The sequence below is a fragment of the Moschus berezovskii genome, chromosome 27 (genome assembly GCF_049115385.1).
Source record: "Moschus berezovskii isolate FMDL1 chromosome 27, NW_MosBer_1.0, whole genome shotgun sequence".
In the NCBI taxonomy this organism is placed as follows: domain Eukaryota; kingdom Metazoa; phylum Chordata; class Mammalia; order Artiodactyla; family Moschidae; genus Moschus; species Moschus berezovskii.
This window is the reverse complement of record NC_142486.1, coordinates 25,754,774-25,771,716: the sequence shown is the minus strand read 5'-3', so window position 1 is coordinate 25,771,716 and position 16,943 is coordinate 25,754,774. Positions and strand designations below refer to the sequence as shown.

Genomic DNA, 16,943 nt, shown 5'->3' with positions numbered 1-16,943 from the left:
ATTTCCTTCTCCAATGTGTGAAAGTGAAAAGTGAAAGTGAAGTTGCCCAGTCGTGTCCGACCCTTAGGGACCCCATGGACTGCAGCCTACCAGGCTGCTCCATCCATGGGATTTTCTAGGCAAGACTACTGGAGTGGCTTGCCATTGCCTTCTCCGCAGAACAAGACTAAGTCAACAGTTTTAGCTCAGCAAGTAAAATTAACACTTCTAAAGTCTACAACTAAATTAGACTTGTAACATTCTAGAACTAATAGACTTTTGAGAGAGAAGGGAATAAATCATACAGACTATCTAGTCATCTGGTTTTCAGCTGTGACTGTATATTTAAGTATCACCTAGTAAACTTACATAAACCCTCCTATGCCCAACACATACACAAACATTCCATTCAGAATATGTGGGGTAGAGCTTAGACACGGGCATATTTTTAAAAGCTTCTAAGCTAGTGATAAGAACCTAATATCTGATCAGAACAGCAGTGAGAAGGGAAATCTATTTTACATAAAAAAGAACTTCACCTTTTTTAACAGAACCCTAAGGAAATGACTTGATTTCTCAAGAAATCACATTATTCTTAGAAAAATACTTTAATTCACTTTCATCTTATCAAAGTTTCATCTGAAATATTTAATCAGGTTTATGCTATTTAGAACACTATTTCCCCCAAAATACTGTATCATGTTTTTCTTGCCTGAATCCCCGCTGGGCGACACACAGCCTGACCAAGAATACCATATATTCTCTCTTTTTCTTCTTCGGTTATGGTGTCTGGGAGCAGATTCTGAACTTCAGATTTTTCTCTAGGCAACAGACGAACACCTTCTCCCTGACTATAAAAATAAAACAAGTCATCAGTATTTCAGCTACCAAAGCTTTGCCATGTCAGCAGACATTTTAAATCTCTATTTTGCAATGTATTAAATAAATTACATTTTAACATACATACCTGGCATTGTCAACCACCTTTCTGCCCCACCTGTAAGCCCAACTAGCCAATGTGGCCCAAGATTTGGCTACTTCAGGTGCCTGTACTGAAGATAGATGATACAGCTGTCCCAAGATGAAGTCAGGTTCCCCAACTCCAATATGTACTGCCATGATGGGGAAAAAAAAAAATAACAATGTCACATTCATAAATTTCTAACAGCATTCTCATTTACATTTTAGGAATTTGCCATCGGCCATTAAGTCCTGTAACATTATAATGGTACATAATTTGATAAAGCACACATTTGTATTATGCTTTTCTGAAAGGCTAATATGTTGAAATCAATCACTCAGCTTCTCAAGTAAGCTTCCTGTAAAACACATCAATGTTTTTCATGACACTGAACTTTACAAACAGTTCAGGTGTCACATGTGTAGTAGAGTATCCTGTATTTTGGATATGATTGGCCATTTCCTCACAATTAGATTCAGCTTAAAAGTTCTGGCAAAAATAATATGTAGACAATTTGATTCAATGAGAGATTCATGAAGTAATATCTTTATCCCCAATTTAGAAATGAAGAAATCTCCTGCTGTAGTGCCACTTGCCAATATGAAGATTTATAATGATAACAAGCCATATGCCTTACAAATAAAGACACCTATAGTACATAGATTAGAATTACTTAGACTAACCTAAGTAACTATAGTTCTAGATTCACAACATCAAAATGAACAACATGAACAAAATTCTAATGTTTTAGCAAAACGTTTAGTTATCTCTCAATCTGTAAAGTCTGGACAATGGTGCCTACCATAACGGGCACTGAAACACTGAATGAATTAACTACTCTATTTGTCAAGTACCTTTCTGTAAGTAACACTAGTGTCACGATGTGAAATTTGAACCTCTCTGTAGTTTTTGTGCTTCACCAGTCAACAGGATCAGAGGCCACCATTCTACATCTGTGTTAAGTTCTTCCCAGTATGAGGAAGAATTTTAAATATCACAGGTAGGACCTTTCTGCCAGCAAAAACATCTAAGTCCATAAAAGCACCATGAACTTGGGAGTTGGGAAGTATGGCCTGGGAGGCTTGAGTTCAGTGACTTCCACGTGGTGTCAGATGCTAAACAAATGTGCTTGAGTCACTTCTGGGCAATATAATATACTAAATTTCCACAGAGAGTTTTTGTGGCAAATTATAGTCAGCCATTTGCCAATGCAGGAGACACAAGAGACGCAGGTTCAATCCCTGGTTTGGGAAGATCCCCTGGAGTAAGAAACGGCAACCCACTCCAGTATTCGTGCATGAGAAAACCCATGGACAGAGAAGCCAGGTGGGTTACAGTCCATGGGGTCAAAAAGAGTCAGACACAACAGAGCACACACGCAACATTGTAAACTTTAAAACAGGGGAAATAACTTCTAAAATTAACATTTTAAAGCTATTAAAACAAATTCTACCTGTAGATTCACTCTCTATTCGAGGATACTCTTCCTCCATCGTATTAACAGATGGTAGTTCAATTAGAGTGAGTATGTTTTTAGACAAAGTAGAAAGACCCGTGAAGTTCTGCTGCTGCTGAGCTCTGTAAACCTGTTTCAGCTGCCCTGAGATTTCTTTCCATTCTGCCTGGATCCATTTAGCCAATGTCAAAATTGACTTGGCAACAGCATGCTCAGCTTTGGCAGACTTGCAGAAAGAGATGGCGCAGGAACTCAACATCTCCATAGCATGTGTTGACTGGCCTATAAAAAGATCAAACCACCAGCTCTTAGAAGTAAACAAATCAACTTTTCTATTACTGCCTTACACCATACAGAGTAACATTCATACACATGATTTTTAGTATATAGTCACATATTATTGTACTAACCTGCTGTATATAGCAGTTTCGTTTTTTCAATGTCAAGTTCAGGCCCCCATTTTTCATCCACTTGACCTTGAGTTGATAGTTTTTTAAAGTGCTGGACTAAATCCTGTGCAGTGGTAGTCTTTCCCAGCTGAACCTCACTACACTGTGCCAGCAATCTTGTTGCAAGTGACACATTCCCCCGTTTTCTAGCAAATTTTGCTGCTGTTAGACCTAATTCCATGAGATGGCTTCTAATTGGAACTGTTTGTTCTGCAAGAGAATAAAATGTTTTATTAGTCCCACATTGGTCTAATCCCAGAAAGCACAAAAACATGGTCAAAAATTCCTTCCCCAATTATTCTCTTTCCCACTTCCTCCGTAAAGAAAGAGAACTCATTTTTCATCATCTTCGAATCCCTAGGAGTTAGCATAGTGCTTGGCACACAACGAACAATAAATGTTTGTTAAAATGAATGTATACAATTGAGTAGATGAAAGTAAAAATCGTCCAGTCTAAGAAATTAACTTTTTAGTTTCTGCACCTAGTGAAGAGCCTAGGCCAACATGTGGGGGATGAGGATAAGGCTAGACCATCCCCCCCACTTCTTGAGTAAGGACCCTCTGCCCTCCAGCATGCCATTTTCTCCTGGTTTACTCCTACCTTTCTGAAGAATCAGCTTCTCAGTCTCCTTCTCGTCCACTACCCATCCATTGTAATTGGGGCTCCTGGGGTCGATCCCAGGCTCTCTACTCTTCTCACTCTGCATACTCTCCCTGGACAGTATCATCTGCTCCTATGGCTTCAATTACCATACAAATGCTGATGACTCTTGAATCTTATCTCTGGTTCAGACCTGACATCAGAGTCCTACCTGCCTACCAGTCTAGTCACCTATACTCGGGTATTTCAAAGGCACTTTAACCTGTGTCCCATGGAATCCATTTCCCACCACCCTCCAACAAATCTCTTACTTCCTTCTCTGTTTTCCTTCTTGGGTAAAGGCACATGATCAACCTGGCTACCTGAGAAGCAAGCTGGCAGTCATCTTAGTCTTTACTGTCAAACCCTCACGTCACATCAGCTTTTTTCTGTCCCTACTGTCACTACTTTGGTTACCTTTCACAGGGACTTCTGCTGTTCTGCCTTAGCCTCTAATTCATTCTTCAACCTGCAACTGATCTTATACAAAGGTACATCTGAATGCTTAATTTCCCTTTCATTCCTTCCCTAACTCCTAAATTTGGCTTGTAAGGCACTGATGCTTGCATTCCACTCTAATCTCAATCTCATTCAGCTTCATCTCTTCCCATTCTCCCTTAGATGAGAACCGAGTCCCCTAAGAATTTTTTATTACTGCTGGTGGCCTTCACACATGGTGTTTTCTCTAACTAAATTAGTCCACCTTCTTTCTCAGCTTAAATGTTACTTCCTCCCCAATTCCTTTTCTGATTCCTAGGATTAAATTAGTGGCCCTGTTGTGCTATTTTAAGCACCATGTACATGCACCTCCAGTCAGCACACCATGTTGCTGTTCCTAGCTTAATGACAATTTTCCCTGCTAGACTTCAGAATCCCTTTGGGCCTAGGAATGCAGAAAACAGGCTTGTCTTGTTCACCATTACATCCCAACTTAGAGCACAGTACCTGGCACAAAGCACATTATTTTGATAAGGGTTTGCTGAATAAAAAAAGAAATGTGAGGAAGAGTGAAGTTCTGTGTTAGGTTACTGATATTTCCTTCTCAATTTTGAAACTTATTCAGTATAGGAAGGATGAGAAAGGAGATAATACTTGTAGTCCTACTATATGTCATGCTCTGTGCTAAGGGTTTTATATACCTTGTCAATCCTTTCAAGAATCTGAGCGGGGCAATCCCCATGACTGAAAAGCAAAGTGATTCAGAAGTTTATGACTTGCCATGAGGTTCCACGATTTGTAAGTGTTGGGCAAATGATCCAAAACTAGGTCTATCTGGCACTGAGGGTCCTGGTGAATAAGAGTTTCCAGTAATCACCTTGCAGTACAAGTCCATATCCCAGCATTAGCTGACTTAAAATTTAACAGCAAATTTACTCAATAACTCTGACAACCACATTTTTGACAAATTTTACAGAATTCTGTCAACTTTTCTGTTTTACAGCAAAAGGAAATTTGTAATATCCATTCAACATGATGTTTCTTTCTTAAAAATGAGACATAAATATTTATACAAATGTTAATTCTGTATTCATTTGAATTATTTAAAGCATTCATGGAATGGTATAGCTGACAAAGAATTTGAATATCCAGAACATATAAATCTTCATTAAAAATAGGCAAGAGTTGAATACTTATAAGATATACAATGGCCACTATACAAATGAAAAGATGCTCAATATCATTAATCATATGGAAAATGCAAATAAAACCACAATGAGATGCTACTGTACATTCATTCACTCCAGTGACTGAAACTAAAGACCCACTATCGCAAGTACACAGATGTCAGAAGCAATGTAAAATATACAACCACTGTATAAGAAACGGCTGCACTATCTCAAAGATTAAACCATATGACCCAACAACGCCAATCCTAGCTATTTAAGAGAAAGGCAAATGTATGCCCAACCAAAGACCTGTACATGAATATCATAGCAACTTTATACATAATAGCTTGAATTTGAAAACAACTCAAATATCGGTTAAAGGATCAACAGATAAAACTATGGTGAATTCATACAATGGATATACCCAACTGTATAAGGATGGCAACACTGACACATGCAACACAGGGAACCTTAAAAAATAAAATGCTGAGCCAGAGAAGTCAGACACAGAACATACCGCACGCACAATTTATTAAAAAATTTAGTAAAGAAAAGTCTAATCTACAGTGATGGGAAACAAATAAGCAGTTGCCCAAGACAGGACAGACAGGAGAAATACCTGGGAAGCAGCATAAGGAAACCTTTGGGGGTGACATAAATGTTTTGTATCTTGACTGTACTGGTGGCTACGCACGTGAGGTCAAAACTGATGAACTATACATTCAAAATGTTTAACTATATCTCAAAAAAGCTATTAAAAAAAACAATCTAGTTACCTTTTATTTTCTCCAACAACTGACTCTGATACATCGTGTACCTTAATGCCTGCATCCATGGCCTGACATCATGCTGTTTACATGAACGCAAAGCTTCACTGAAGAGTGGAATAAGACAGTCCTGCCAGAGAAAAGTCAAAATCACTTAATGTAAAAAGAATCCTTTTATGACCCCACAGGTCAGCTACTTCAGATCTATTCTAGATTTATCTATTAAACTTTCCTCTACCTTCACTGTATCTTCTAATCATCACAAGGGAAAAAGACAAAAAACCTTTGTTTTTCCAAAAGCAAAAATATTTTTTTCAGACTATTAAGTCCAATTTATCAATGCATTTATAATAAAGTGGTCATATTTTAATATAAAAAGGGTTATTTTCTATAAAGCAAAAGCTAAGTTACAGAAAAAATAAAACAACCGTTTCATAAAAAGATTCTCAAGGATTATTTTCCTTGGGAAGGGTTCACTTTTGGTTAAACTTCATCCTGTTTGAAGGAGGCGGCACTGTGTCTTCTTTTCAGACAAATCTGAAATTTATACAATCTGGTATATATTTTCATCATCAACTCCTCTTGCAAAAAAAGAAAGGAGGAAAGGAAAGAAGAAAAAAAATTAAGCAACTAACTAGCCATTCTTATGTTCCATCTTCCTCATATATTTCTCCAGTGAAAATTTGCCTGAAAACAGCATTTTAGATTTCTGGATTTAATATTAATAGCTTGTCCAAAAATGCTACAAATGTTATTTTTAAAACTTTAAAAAAAAACTTGAAAAATAGATTCTGCCCACACTAATGCCTACTGATGGTCAGAGGAATATCCTGGTTAAAAATGTACACATACGCACCTCTGTGGAAAGTCTGTTGGAAACTGTGTTCTCCAAAGCAGAAGAGCAGTACAGCTGTAAAGTACTTAGGACTGGCAGAGACTGGGAAACCGTTAAAGTAGAAAGTCTCAGTGGCCCAACAGCTATGCGGGAGGTCTGCTTCAGGTACTTCACCACATTTCTGAAACAAAATATTTGCTGCGAATTAACAAAAAAGATTTTCCAACTTGTAACCACTGAAGGGATAAAGCAGTGTGATAAGATGCTACTCCACTGGCATCCAAAGTGGGGAAAGAAAAAGGAACTGCTTGCTTTTAAGTAAAATGACATAAGCAAGTCAAGATATTTGTGTTTGGGGATATGAAATTTTTAACGTTCTTTAGTTTCAACCTCTGTATATTTGCAAGCACCATTTACACAACCTACAACTTCTACAACTAAAATGAAGCTATCATGACCACCACTGCAGTGATCTGGTGACTGCCTCACCCCCACCAAATTACACACATTTACCATATGGTACACGTAATACATATTTACCTCCTTAGGATTAAACTTACTCAGTAATAGACTGCCACTTCTGATCTTGTTCGATGTGGTTTAAAGCAGTTGCCAAACAAACAGAACTTCTTAACAACTGAACTTCAATGGATTTCTGAAGTTCTCTTGGATCTGGACTTAACATGTTAGGAAGCAGTTTTTTCATATCTACAAAAATCAAACAGGTTCCACTCAGTTAGTTCATTTTTAATGTGTAAGAATGACAAGATACCTTGATAGTATTAAAAAAACAATCACCAATGAATACCTCCTTTCATGTTTAAGTTCATATTTAAGTTCAGACACTATGATCAAGCATTTCTGATAGCATTTTGGGAGGTCTGAGGTATTATTTTATGTGAAGCATAAAAACAGCATTAAAAAAGTATTTTAAAAAGTATAAAAATACTTCACATATAATAATACCTCAGACCTCCCAAAATGAGTTCATTTTCAAAGACTCAAAAATCAGTAAGTCAATCTACTACTTAATGGGGCAAACACTGAATTCAGCAGATCAATGTTAACACATAAAATATTCACCATATTTAACTTCAGTACTACATTTTTTAAAATGTTCGAGTTATAATAAAGAATTAATCAACCAGATTAAGATGTGAAGCAAGAAAAATATTTAAACACTACTTGTACTTTTTCAAAGAAAATGGCTAGATAGATCTCTAAGTATTCCAATAGCCTTTTTTAGTTTGCTTAATTTGAATTAAACTGTTTTATATTTGCCAGATGTAAAGAGAACAGCCCTAATTTACTGCTTCACACTCTGTCTGCCCCAATAAATGTACAAAAACTTTCAGATTTTCCCCTTCAGTATACTAAGCCAAACATTTCATTAAAATACTTAATTTTAAAATTATCTCAAATACCTATTTTTTCTTTTGATCCTCCAGCAAGTAGACTGATATTTTCTCCTGGTAACAATTCTAATTGTTCAGTGCATTCAACAAATTCTCCAGATTCAAAACTGCTCAGTGATCTGTAATTAAAATACTGGTTAGCTTGTATTACACTCTCTCCAGGCTGTGGAGCCATTCAAAAAAATAGAACAAATTATAGAAAAGGGAGCAGTTACACAGAATTCCTGTGATGAAGTTCCTTCCTCACAGGCCACCATTTTATTTTTTTATTTTGAAGATGCAACTACCATCTTAATGTGCAAACCACAAACTCACAGCTACAGATACTTCTTTAGCATACTCAATCCTCCACATTTCCTTTCTCTTTCTGCAGCATGTTATCTTTCAGGGCCCGACCAAAATACTAACAGCAGAGCTCTGAGGGGGAAACTTCAACGTCCAGTTCTTCCCAAGCTACCACTAAATCCCCTGCCTGACCTCATTGCTCATCTAAAGCATAAGCCCCAGGAGGCCTCCTATCTTACCGCCTCAATCTGATATCCTAGTTCTGCCTTCTTTCTTTGCTGGCCTCCCTCCTTTTCTCACTTTTCCACTGTTTTACAGAACCTGTTCCTCTTCTTTCAAACAATTTTTCCTTCCCTTCTCCTAACCTGACCTGAACACGGTATACCCCTGGAACTCCTTCCGATAGTCAGTCTGTAGCTTCAAGGCCAGGATGAGGGCCTTATCATCCTAGCAATCCACTGCCACTTTCAGATCCGTTCTCACTTTATTCCCATTCCTATTACTGCTACTATCTAACCAACAAGAGGACTTACAGTTTCTCAATTCCCTCTTCTCCACTGATCTCTCATCTTTTCCTATCCCTCTCACTGTACCACTTCCCTCAGAACTCAGCCTGAGTACAGCACTGGAAATGATTGTGCTTGCTTCTACCTTAACGAATCTCAGGTGAGCTGCAATCACCTGGCATTAATGAACTGTCTTGGTGTGCTGACCAACAAACACACTTATTATTTCTGCCACCACAGGGTCTGAATCCTCTCCAAAGGCAGGTTTGCTGTGTCCCCACTATGCTCTATCATGTCCTTGTACTTTCAGCTAATAACGGACACCTCAGGAAAAATTTCATTGTCTTCTGTGTGTTCTTACTTCAATTAATAGCATCTTTTTCCTCTCTGTACCTTCACCCCACAGTTCAATGGCCAAATGTTCCCACCCTAGCCCTTCACCTCCAGCGTGCTGACAATCTAGCAGAGTGAGCCAGTAAGTCAGACACTTGTTCAAATCCCACCTAAGATTTTCTATCTTACTGGGAGTCAAAATCTTACTTCTCTACCCTTATCGCCTATTATTCACTCAGCTCCAACCACAGTGGCCTCCCAGACATTTCCAGAACACTCCAAGTCTATCATCTTTGCAAGAGATCTGCTTCCTCAAGTCTGTGCTCAAATGACATCCTGATGGTTTTTCCCAACTTAAGTCTGCCTGTGTCTACTCCTCACTAGAAGGTCAGCTCCTCAAGGGTTAGAATGTGTGTCTGTTGTACATAGTGTTACACCCCACTGGCTGGTACTCAGTATACACATGTTCAATGGAGAAATTACCCACTAACTCATTTACTCACTAGAGAGCTCCCTGATGGCAAGACTAACGACCCTTATCATCCCAGCCAAGGGTCTGGGACACAACTTGTACTCAAATTTCAAATTAAGATATGAATAAATGCTCAAAGGAATAAAAGGAAGAAGAAAATAAGGGAGTTTAATTTACAAATGTCATAAATTCTGTCCTCTTTATAAAAAATGTTTTTGATATATTCACACCTAATTTAGAAACAATGTTATCAAGTATTATCCTTTCTAAAGCAGTGACAAATTTCTTTATCTCATTAAGATTTTAGAACAGGTTCTGAGAATCAATCCCAAATGACTGTTTCAACATACAAATATGTTTTCCCATTGCATGAATATCCTCCTCACCTCTAATGTTGATTTCTCATTGTAGTCATTTTAAGAATGGCAGTATTATTAGAACTACAAGCATCTTGTCATAATAAGTATAAACAATTTTAATATTCTTCTGCCATAAAATAACACTTTAAATAAAGTTACGGAAAATTTTTTTAATGAGGTTAAGTATAATTCGTAACTGAAAAGAAATCCTTACTTTATGTAGTTGAAATCAGCCTTTAGGTTGAGAGAAGTACTACTGGTGCTCTTTTTCAAGTCATGGATAGCATTCTGCCACTCCTGTACAGCACCCCAATCAGCAATTGAAATGTAGCACTCACATGCTTTATTTCCCAAATAATTTATAACCTCAGGAGAAGAATCAGTTGGTTTGGACAGCACAGTTTTTCTGGATTCACCTAAGTGAAAACATTTCATAAAGAGACAGCAAGAGAGATCCAAAGCAGTTATAAACATTTCAAAGAGCAGAGATATCTAAAAATGTATAGCAAGATCATGAGTACAAATTATTTGACTACTACTTTGTGTTTAAACTTGGAATGCTCACCATTCAAAGAATGCTTGGGGCTGGCACTATTGCGCCCCATATTGGCCAGTGTGAGAACGGATTTGTCGAAGCTGGAGATGCAGCAATCGACACCTGTCATGGCACACAGGTGCTCCTGGTACTCCACAGAGGCCTTTTCAAACCTTCAACACAAGTTCAAACAGTCTTATTTTTTAATTATCCACATGTTTCATTTCTAAAAACACTGGAAAGAATGAGTTATTCAATAAATTGAGCAGAGACAATGAGTTGATTATTTTGTGTGGGCCTGAGCAGGCACAAAATTAGAATTCTTACTCACAAAAAAATGAAAATAAATCCAGAGATCATTAAATGTTTAAGAAAAGAGAAAGTATAAACTAACAGGAAAAAAAAATTGTTAAGTATTTGATCTCAATATATGCAGAGAATCAATAGAAAAATAAACACTGAAACACATAAAAGTTAACAGATCTAATGACACCATAATTTGAAATTTTTGGGCATCAAAAACAAGAAAACCCCAAAATGAATATTAAAAACAAATAACCGATCAAGAAGTCAGATAGCATCAATAATCCTGGTGTACAATAAAATCTCACAGATCAGTAACCAAAAAACCAAGAGGCCAATGTTTTTAAGAATCACAAATAGTCAGTAACATATGAGGAAAGCTCTACTATTAATTAGTAATAAAGAAATTTAATAACAAGCATTTTCATTAATATGATGGCAGAGTTCTTGTTTCTCAGTGGCCCTCTATATACACAAAGGTGAAGGGGAAGGGTTATTCTTATTGTTAGGGATACAAGTCGGAACCATCTTTTATGTAGGGTAAATTAGCAATAGTATGTGTCATAAGCCTAATGGTCTGCAGCCTTTCTTCTATTAATAGTAAATCAACCTTCAGGAATGCATTCAAAGAAAACAATCACAAACATGGGCAAAGAATTAAGTGCCGTGGTGCATTAAGATCAGTAAAAAGAAAATCCCAAATAATTCTGCTGTCCGACAATAAGGAATGTTAAATTATAGTGTACTCAAAAAAAAATGTGTTGTTAAAAATCACATTGTAGAAAATTTAACAGGGCAAAATATTTTTTTTTAAATACTGCTGAGTAGAAAAAACAAAATCATGTGACCACCAGAAACACTGCTATTTCTGTGAAAAGAGGATAGAAAACTGGATATAAAAGAAAAAGAACTAGAAAGGCATGTACAACAAAACAGTTACCACTAAGAGATAGAATTAGGAACGCTTCATTTTCCCTACATTTTCCATATTTGATAAAACTCACTTAAATATATACAGAGGAATCCAAGGTATGTAAAGAGTTTGCCTACAGGAACTGAGTAAGTTTAGAGCTAATGAGTGAGAACTCTGGCCATAAAGGGGAATTTGTATCAGATTCTGACATGAAAAGTTATCAATTAAGAATCAACATTAAATGTAATTAACATTTAATTACAGTCAACCAGTAACACAAAAACCTTAAAGAACTCCTATCACCCATTTCCTTTAACTTACCTCCCTTCAGCCTGTTGAGCCACTGAATTAATCCAGAGAAGATTTTTTCCAACAACCGAAGATGACCAGACAGCAATTCCCTGTATAGCTTCAGGACAATGAAGTTCACACAATGCTTCTACCACCATCATGATCGTTACTTCCAATTCATTTCCCTGAAAGTGGCCATTCAGAAAAAAAATCAAAGACCTTCAAAATTCAAATCTCTACTAAATTTACAACTACTGATCACAATCTAAAGCCAATTTAAAGTCAATTTTATTTAACAATTCCTTTTACAATTATGAAATTACATTATTAGAATTTCCTAAAATGCTTTGGATACTGTAGATATGAGGGGGAGGGGTGTTGGTGGACTGTAACAAATAGCACTTGTTACAAATATCGTTACAAAATAAAAAAAAAAACTTTACCATTTCAGCTGTGGCATCTTTAGGAGTAATACATGAAGTAAATACAAAGCAAAAATTTAAATAACCATGAATCAAAGAATGCCTAATTTTATGTTTTTGCATATTGCCTATTGATATTAACTAGTAAACATTTGCAATTTTTGGATTCTACTCGCAGAGAGTCGGACACGACTGAGCGACTGAACTGAACTGAACTCATTTAGTAACCCCACCTACAAGTCAGCACTTTTCCCACATAATGTTATCAATATTATATTTTTACATATATTATAAATTATACTTTCCTATACATTATAAAAGTTTTCTTACATACATGAATTTCTTAGAAGTTCCAACCTTTAAGCATAAGTAATGAATATTTTCACATGTTCTAAGTAAAAAATATAAATAGGCAACTTTGGAAGTTGCTGCTTTTATAAAAATATTGAATGAAAAGCTTTAAAAATCAACAGAACCTTTAACTTATCTTATCCACAGACTGTGTGCTCAGTCGCATCTGACTCTTTGCAGCCCCATGGATTGGAGCCCACCAGACTCCTCTGTCCATGGGATTGCCCAGGCAAGAATACTGGAGTGGGTTGCCATTTCCTACTCCAGGGGATCTTCCCGACCCAGAGATCGAACCCCAGTCTGTTGCATCTCCTGCACTGGCAGGCAGATTCTGTACCACCTGGGAAGCCCCTGTCCATAGATTAGATCATAGCAAAGGAATTACCCCCAAGTTTTTCTAATTAACAGATTTAACTAACTCCACACACACCACTTTACCTGAGACGGATTTGTCTTCATTTCTGTAAGCAAATCGAAGCCATGTCTCACTGTCACAGCAGGCTGGCCTGCCAACAATCCAACCCTCATGATGGAGAGTCGGATCCGAGTCAGCCAGTCTTGACAAGTTTGGCGATTGGTATAGAAAAAAGTCCTAATGACCTTTAGAAGAGAAAGAAGAGCTCAGGACTGGTTCAAATTATAGGCAGAAACGTCTGAAATACACATAAAGCATATATACAAGTCTACTGTGATTTCTGCTCTGCACACACTGCCAGGTTTGACCACAAAACTGCTGTGAATCAACATCCAGCCCACTGAAACCAACCTTGGGAGGCGATGTTAATGCATTGGCGCATCCTTCATATGCATTATACATTAACTTCTCCAGGTTTTCCAGATACTGCAGAAGCAGCACAAGTCTAAGCTGGTTGCTACTGTGGCCTTCATCATTGTCTGCAGTTGTCCACTGACTAACATCTTGATCAGGGTTTAACGTGTGAGCTGCAAGACTTCTAATGATACCTACAACCAAAGACGACATTCCACATTTAAAAGGAGTCTTCAAAGATTCTGGAAGTTCTTGGAGATAATATCACAAATTCACATTTATCAAGTATGCTCTGCATATCCGTCACTTAAAAACAAAACTCCCAACAAGATCTTTTCATTTTTAGAAGGAAAAAATGTCTTCTCCACACAAATCCCATTTGTGAACAAATACATACGACACAATTATTTCAGTTCAATTCAGTCACTCAGTCGTGTCTGACACTTTGTGAACCCATGGACTGCAGCACCCCAGGCCTCCCTGTCCACAACCAACTCTCAGAGTTTACTTAAACTCGTATCCATTGAGGCTGTGATATCACCCAACCATCTCATCCTCTGTCAACCCCTTCTCCTCCCGCCTTCAATCTTTCCCAGCATCAGGGTCTTCTCAAATAAGTCAGTTCTTTGCATCAGGTAGCCAACGTATTAGAGTTTCAGCTCCAACATCAGTCTTTCCAATGAATATTCAGGATTGATTTCCTTTAGGATAGACTGGTTGGATCTCCTTGCTGTCCAAGGAGCAAGCGTCTTTTAATTTCATGACTGCAGTCACCATCTGCAGTGATTCTGGAGCCCAAAAAATAAAGTCTCTCACTGTTTCCACTGTTTCCCCATCTATTTGCCATGAAGTGATGGGGCCGGATGCCATGATCTTAGTTTTCTGAAAGTTGAGTTTTAAGCCAACGTTTTCACTCTCGTCTTTCACTTTCATCAAGAGGCTCTTTAGTTCTTCTTCGCTTCCTGCCATTACAATGGTGTCATCTGTGTATCTGAGGTTATTGATATTTCTCTCAGCAATCTTGATTCCAGCTTGTGCTTCATCCAGTCCAGCATTTCTCATGATGTACTCTGCATATAAGTTAAATAAGCAGGGTGACAATATACAGCCTTAACGTACTCCTTTCCCAATTTGGAACCAGTCTGTTGTTCCATGTCCAGTTCTAACCGTTGCTTCTTGACCTACATACAGATTTCTCAGGAGGCAGGGCAGATGGTCTGGTATTTCCATCTCTTGAAGAATTTCCCACAGTTTGTTGTGATCCACACAGTCAAAGGCTTTGGCATAGTCAATGAAGCGGAAGTATATGTTTTTCTAGAACTCTCGTGCCTTTCCAATGATCCAACGGATATTGACAATTTGATCTCTGGTTCCTCTGCTTTTTCTAAATCCAATTTGAACATCTGGAAGTTCACGGTTCAGGTACTGCTGAAGCCTGGCTTGCCGAATTTTGAGCATCACTTTGCTAGCGTATGACATGAGTGCAATTGTGCAGTAGCTTGAGCATTCTCTGGCACTGCCTTTCTTTGGAATAAAAACTGACCTTTCCCAGTCCTGTGGCCACTGCTGAGTTTTCCAAATCTACTGGCAACTTTGTGAACAAACACGACAATTATTTAATAAAAGCTTATTCTAACAAACGTATCTAGATTAACCGATAAAGTTCTAAAGGAAAAAATTGTGTACTCTCAAAGTTCTGTTTTAATGAAGATTAAAAAAAAGCCATTATTTCTTAACGCAAGCTTGAAAGTATTTACATTGCAAAGTCTGAAACAGTGCAGTCAATTACCTTCAATTGTTTGGAAGGTATCCTGAGCTCTGCCGAGTGGGGTCCTCAGCTTAGAAAGGACAGTGAACTGTGCTGCTTCCCAAATAGCCCACTGCCAGAGGACAGCATCTGTCTTTAGAAGATTGCGGGGAATGGTTGATTGGTCACGTTTATCCAGCCTCTGGCAGCTATAGAACAATCTTTCTAACCAATTGTCCTTCCTGGAAAAAGTAGTTTCATATTTAACAACAACTTCATTTGAAGAAAAAAAAGACAATAACAAAAAACAAAGTGCAAGGGAAATGGGAATATGGGACTTTGCCCCTACTTCAAAAAGGTAAACCTATAAAACTGGGAAGCATCATATCCCCACCTCTAATTTTAAGGTCTTTTATGGCTGAAATAGAGGAGGGTATAGTGTGGACAGATTATTAGGGTAATAGGCTCATGACAGTTTGGCTATCAGGATAAAATATTCACTGCAAGTAAAAGTCTCCAGAATGTCTACACCCTCAGGCCCCTCCCCAAAGCACTGATGACTAGGTCACATCAGTTATATGTCAACCACATTTCACCTTTACTATCAATTGTAAAGCTCATTTTTATCTCTTCAGGTGTCATCTTCACAGCAATTCCTCCTACTATTGAAAACTTAAAACAACTCATTTGAAAAGAATATTACTTTCTATTCTGCCACCACTGATGTATTTTCTCCTCTAAACTGGGCACAGGGTTAAGATATTCAAATATATTTAAAGTACTTTTCCCAGATGAAAGAGTCAAAGAAAGGTCTTACCCTGTTCTATGAGAGTTTCCATACAAAATAAAACTAATAACATCAGAGAAATCTTGTGGGTGGAATGTGTTATTTGGTGCTTTACTCATGTGACTTCTTAATGCTAAAGAAATTTCTTGAATTTCTGTGTGATTGTTATTGCTGTAGACAGAAAATAAAGTCACTATTATACAAAATCTTTTAGTTAAAAGGTTACCTCTTACTGTAAATGAAATACTTCCTTGTTAACTAAATCTGACAGTAAAAATGGATAAAATTAAGACCTTAAAAATAAAGATTACTACAACTTTGAAATTTAAAGTTCTTAAATCACCAAAATTAACCCAATTAAAAACTATAAAAGAATGCAATTTACTTTTACAAATAATAACTACTGAGAAACACATTTTGGCACTTTTTAAGTATTATTCTGTAGCAATCATCATAAGCTTTATAAAAATTACAAATTTTTGTTATCTTCTTCTAGACCTGCATGATTTGATCCTTTGCCATCTCTTCAATCATTGAGAAGCACCACAAAAGATGTGATATTAATTCACTAAGAGACAGTTTGTCTTTTCCTAAACATTGTGGGATGTCTTTGTATTGATACAATTGTTATACCTCAAGACAACATCTAAAGGGATTGACTTTAATAGCTTTCCAAATGCTTGTCGAATACGAGTTCCACTGTGGACTAGCTGAACACGGCAAACATCAACACACCTACAAGAAAATGAAATAGATCATAC

General features: G+C 37.3%; 1 protein-coding gene across 3 annotated transcripts in view; it reads right to left on the bottom strand.

Moving 5' to 3' along the window:
- Positions 1-16,943, bottom strand: part of SMG1 (SMG1 nonsense mediated mRNA decay associated PI3K related kinase) — a 95,557-nt gene that overhangs the window by 33,211 nt on the left and 45,403 nt on the right. For all 3 annotated transcript variants that reach the window (XM_088833117.1, XM_088833118.1, XM_088833119.1), the window contains 16 exons: positions 16,816-16,917; positions 16,213-16,353; positions 15,438-15,637; positions 13,646-13,842; positions 13,318-13,479; positions 12,137-12,291; positions 10,630-10,772; positions 10,279-10,480; positions 8,119-8,228; positions 7,255-7,402; positions 6,716-6,875; positions 5,869-5,989; positions 2,807-3,055; positions 2,394-2,678; positions 947-1,091; positions 692-830 (listed from right to left, as the gene is read on the bottom strand). In XM_088833117.1, coding sequence (XP_088689243.1) covers positions 692-830; positions 947-1,091; positions 2,394-2,678; positions 2,807-3,055; positions 5,869-5,989; positions 6,716-6,875; positions 7,255-7,402; positions 8,119-8,228; positions 10,279-10,480; positions 10,630-10,772; positions 12,137-12,291; positions 13,318-13,479; positions 13,646-13,842; positions 15,438-15,637; positions 16,213-16,353; positions 16,816-16,917 — 2,659 coding nt within the window. The remainder of the gene's footprint in view (positions 1-691; positions 831-946; positions 1,092-2,393; positions 2,679-2,806; positions 3,056-5,868; positions 5,990-6,715; positions 6,876-7,254; positions 7,403-8,118; positions 8,229-10,278; positions 10,481-10,629; positions 10,773-12,136; positions 12,292-13,317; positions 13,480-13,645; positions 13,843-15,437; positions 15,638-16,212; positions 16,354-16,815; positions 16,918-16,943) is intronic.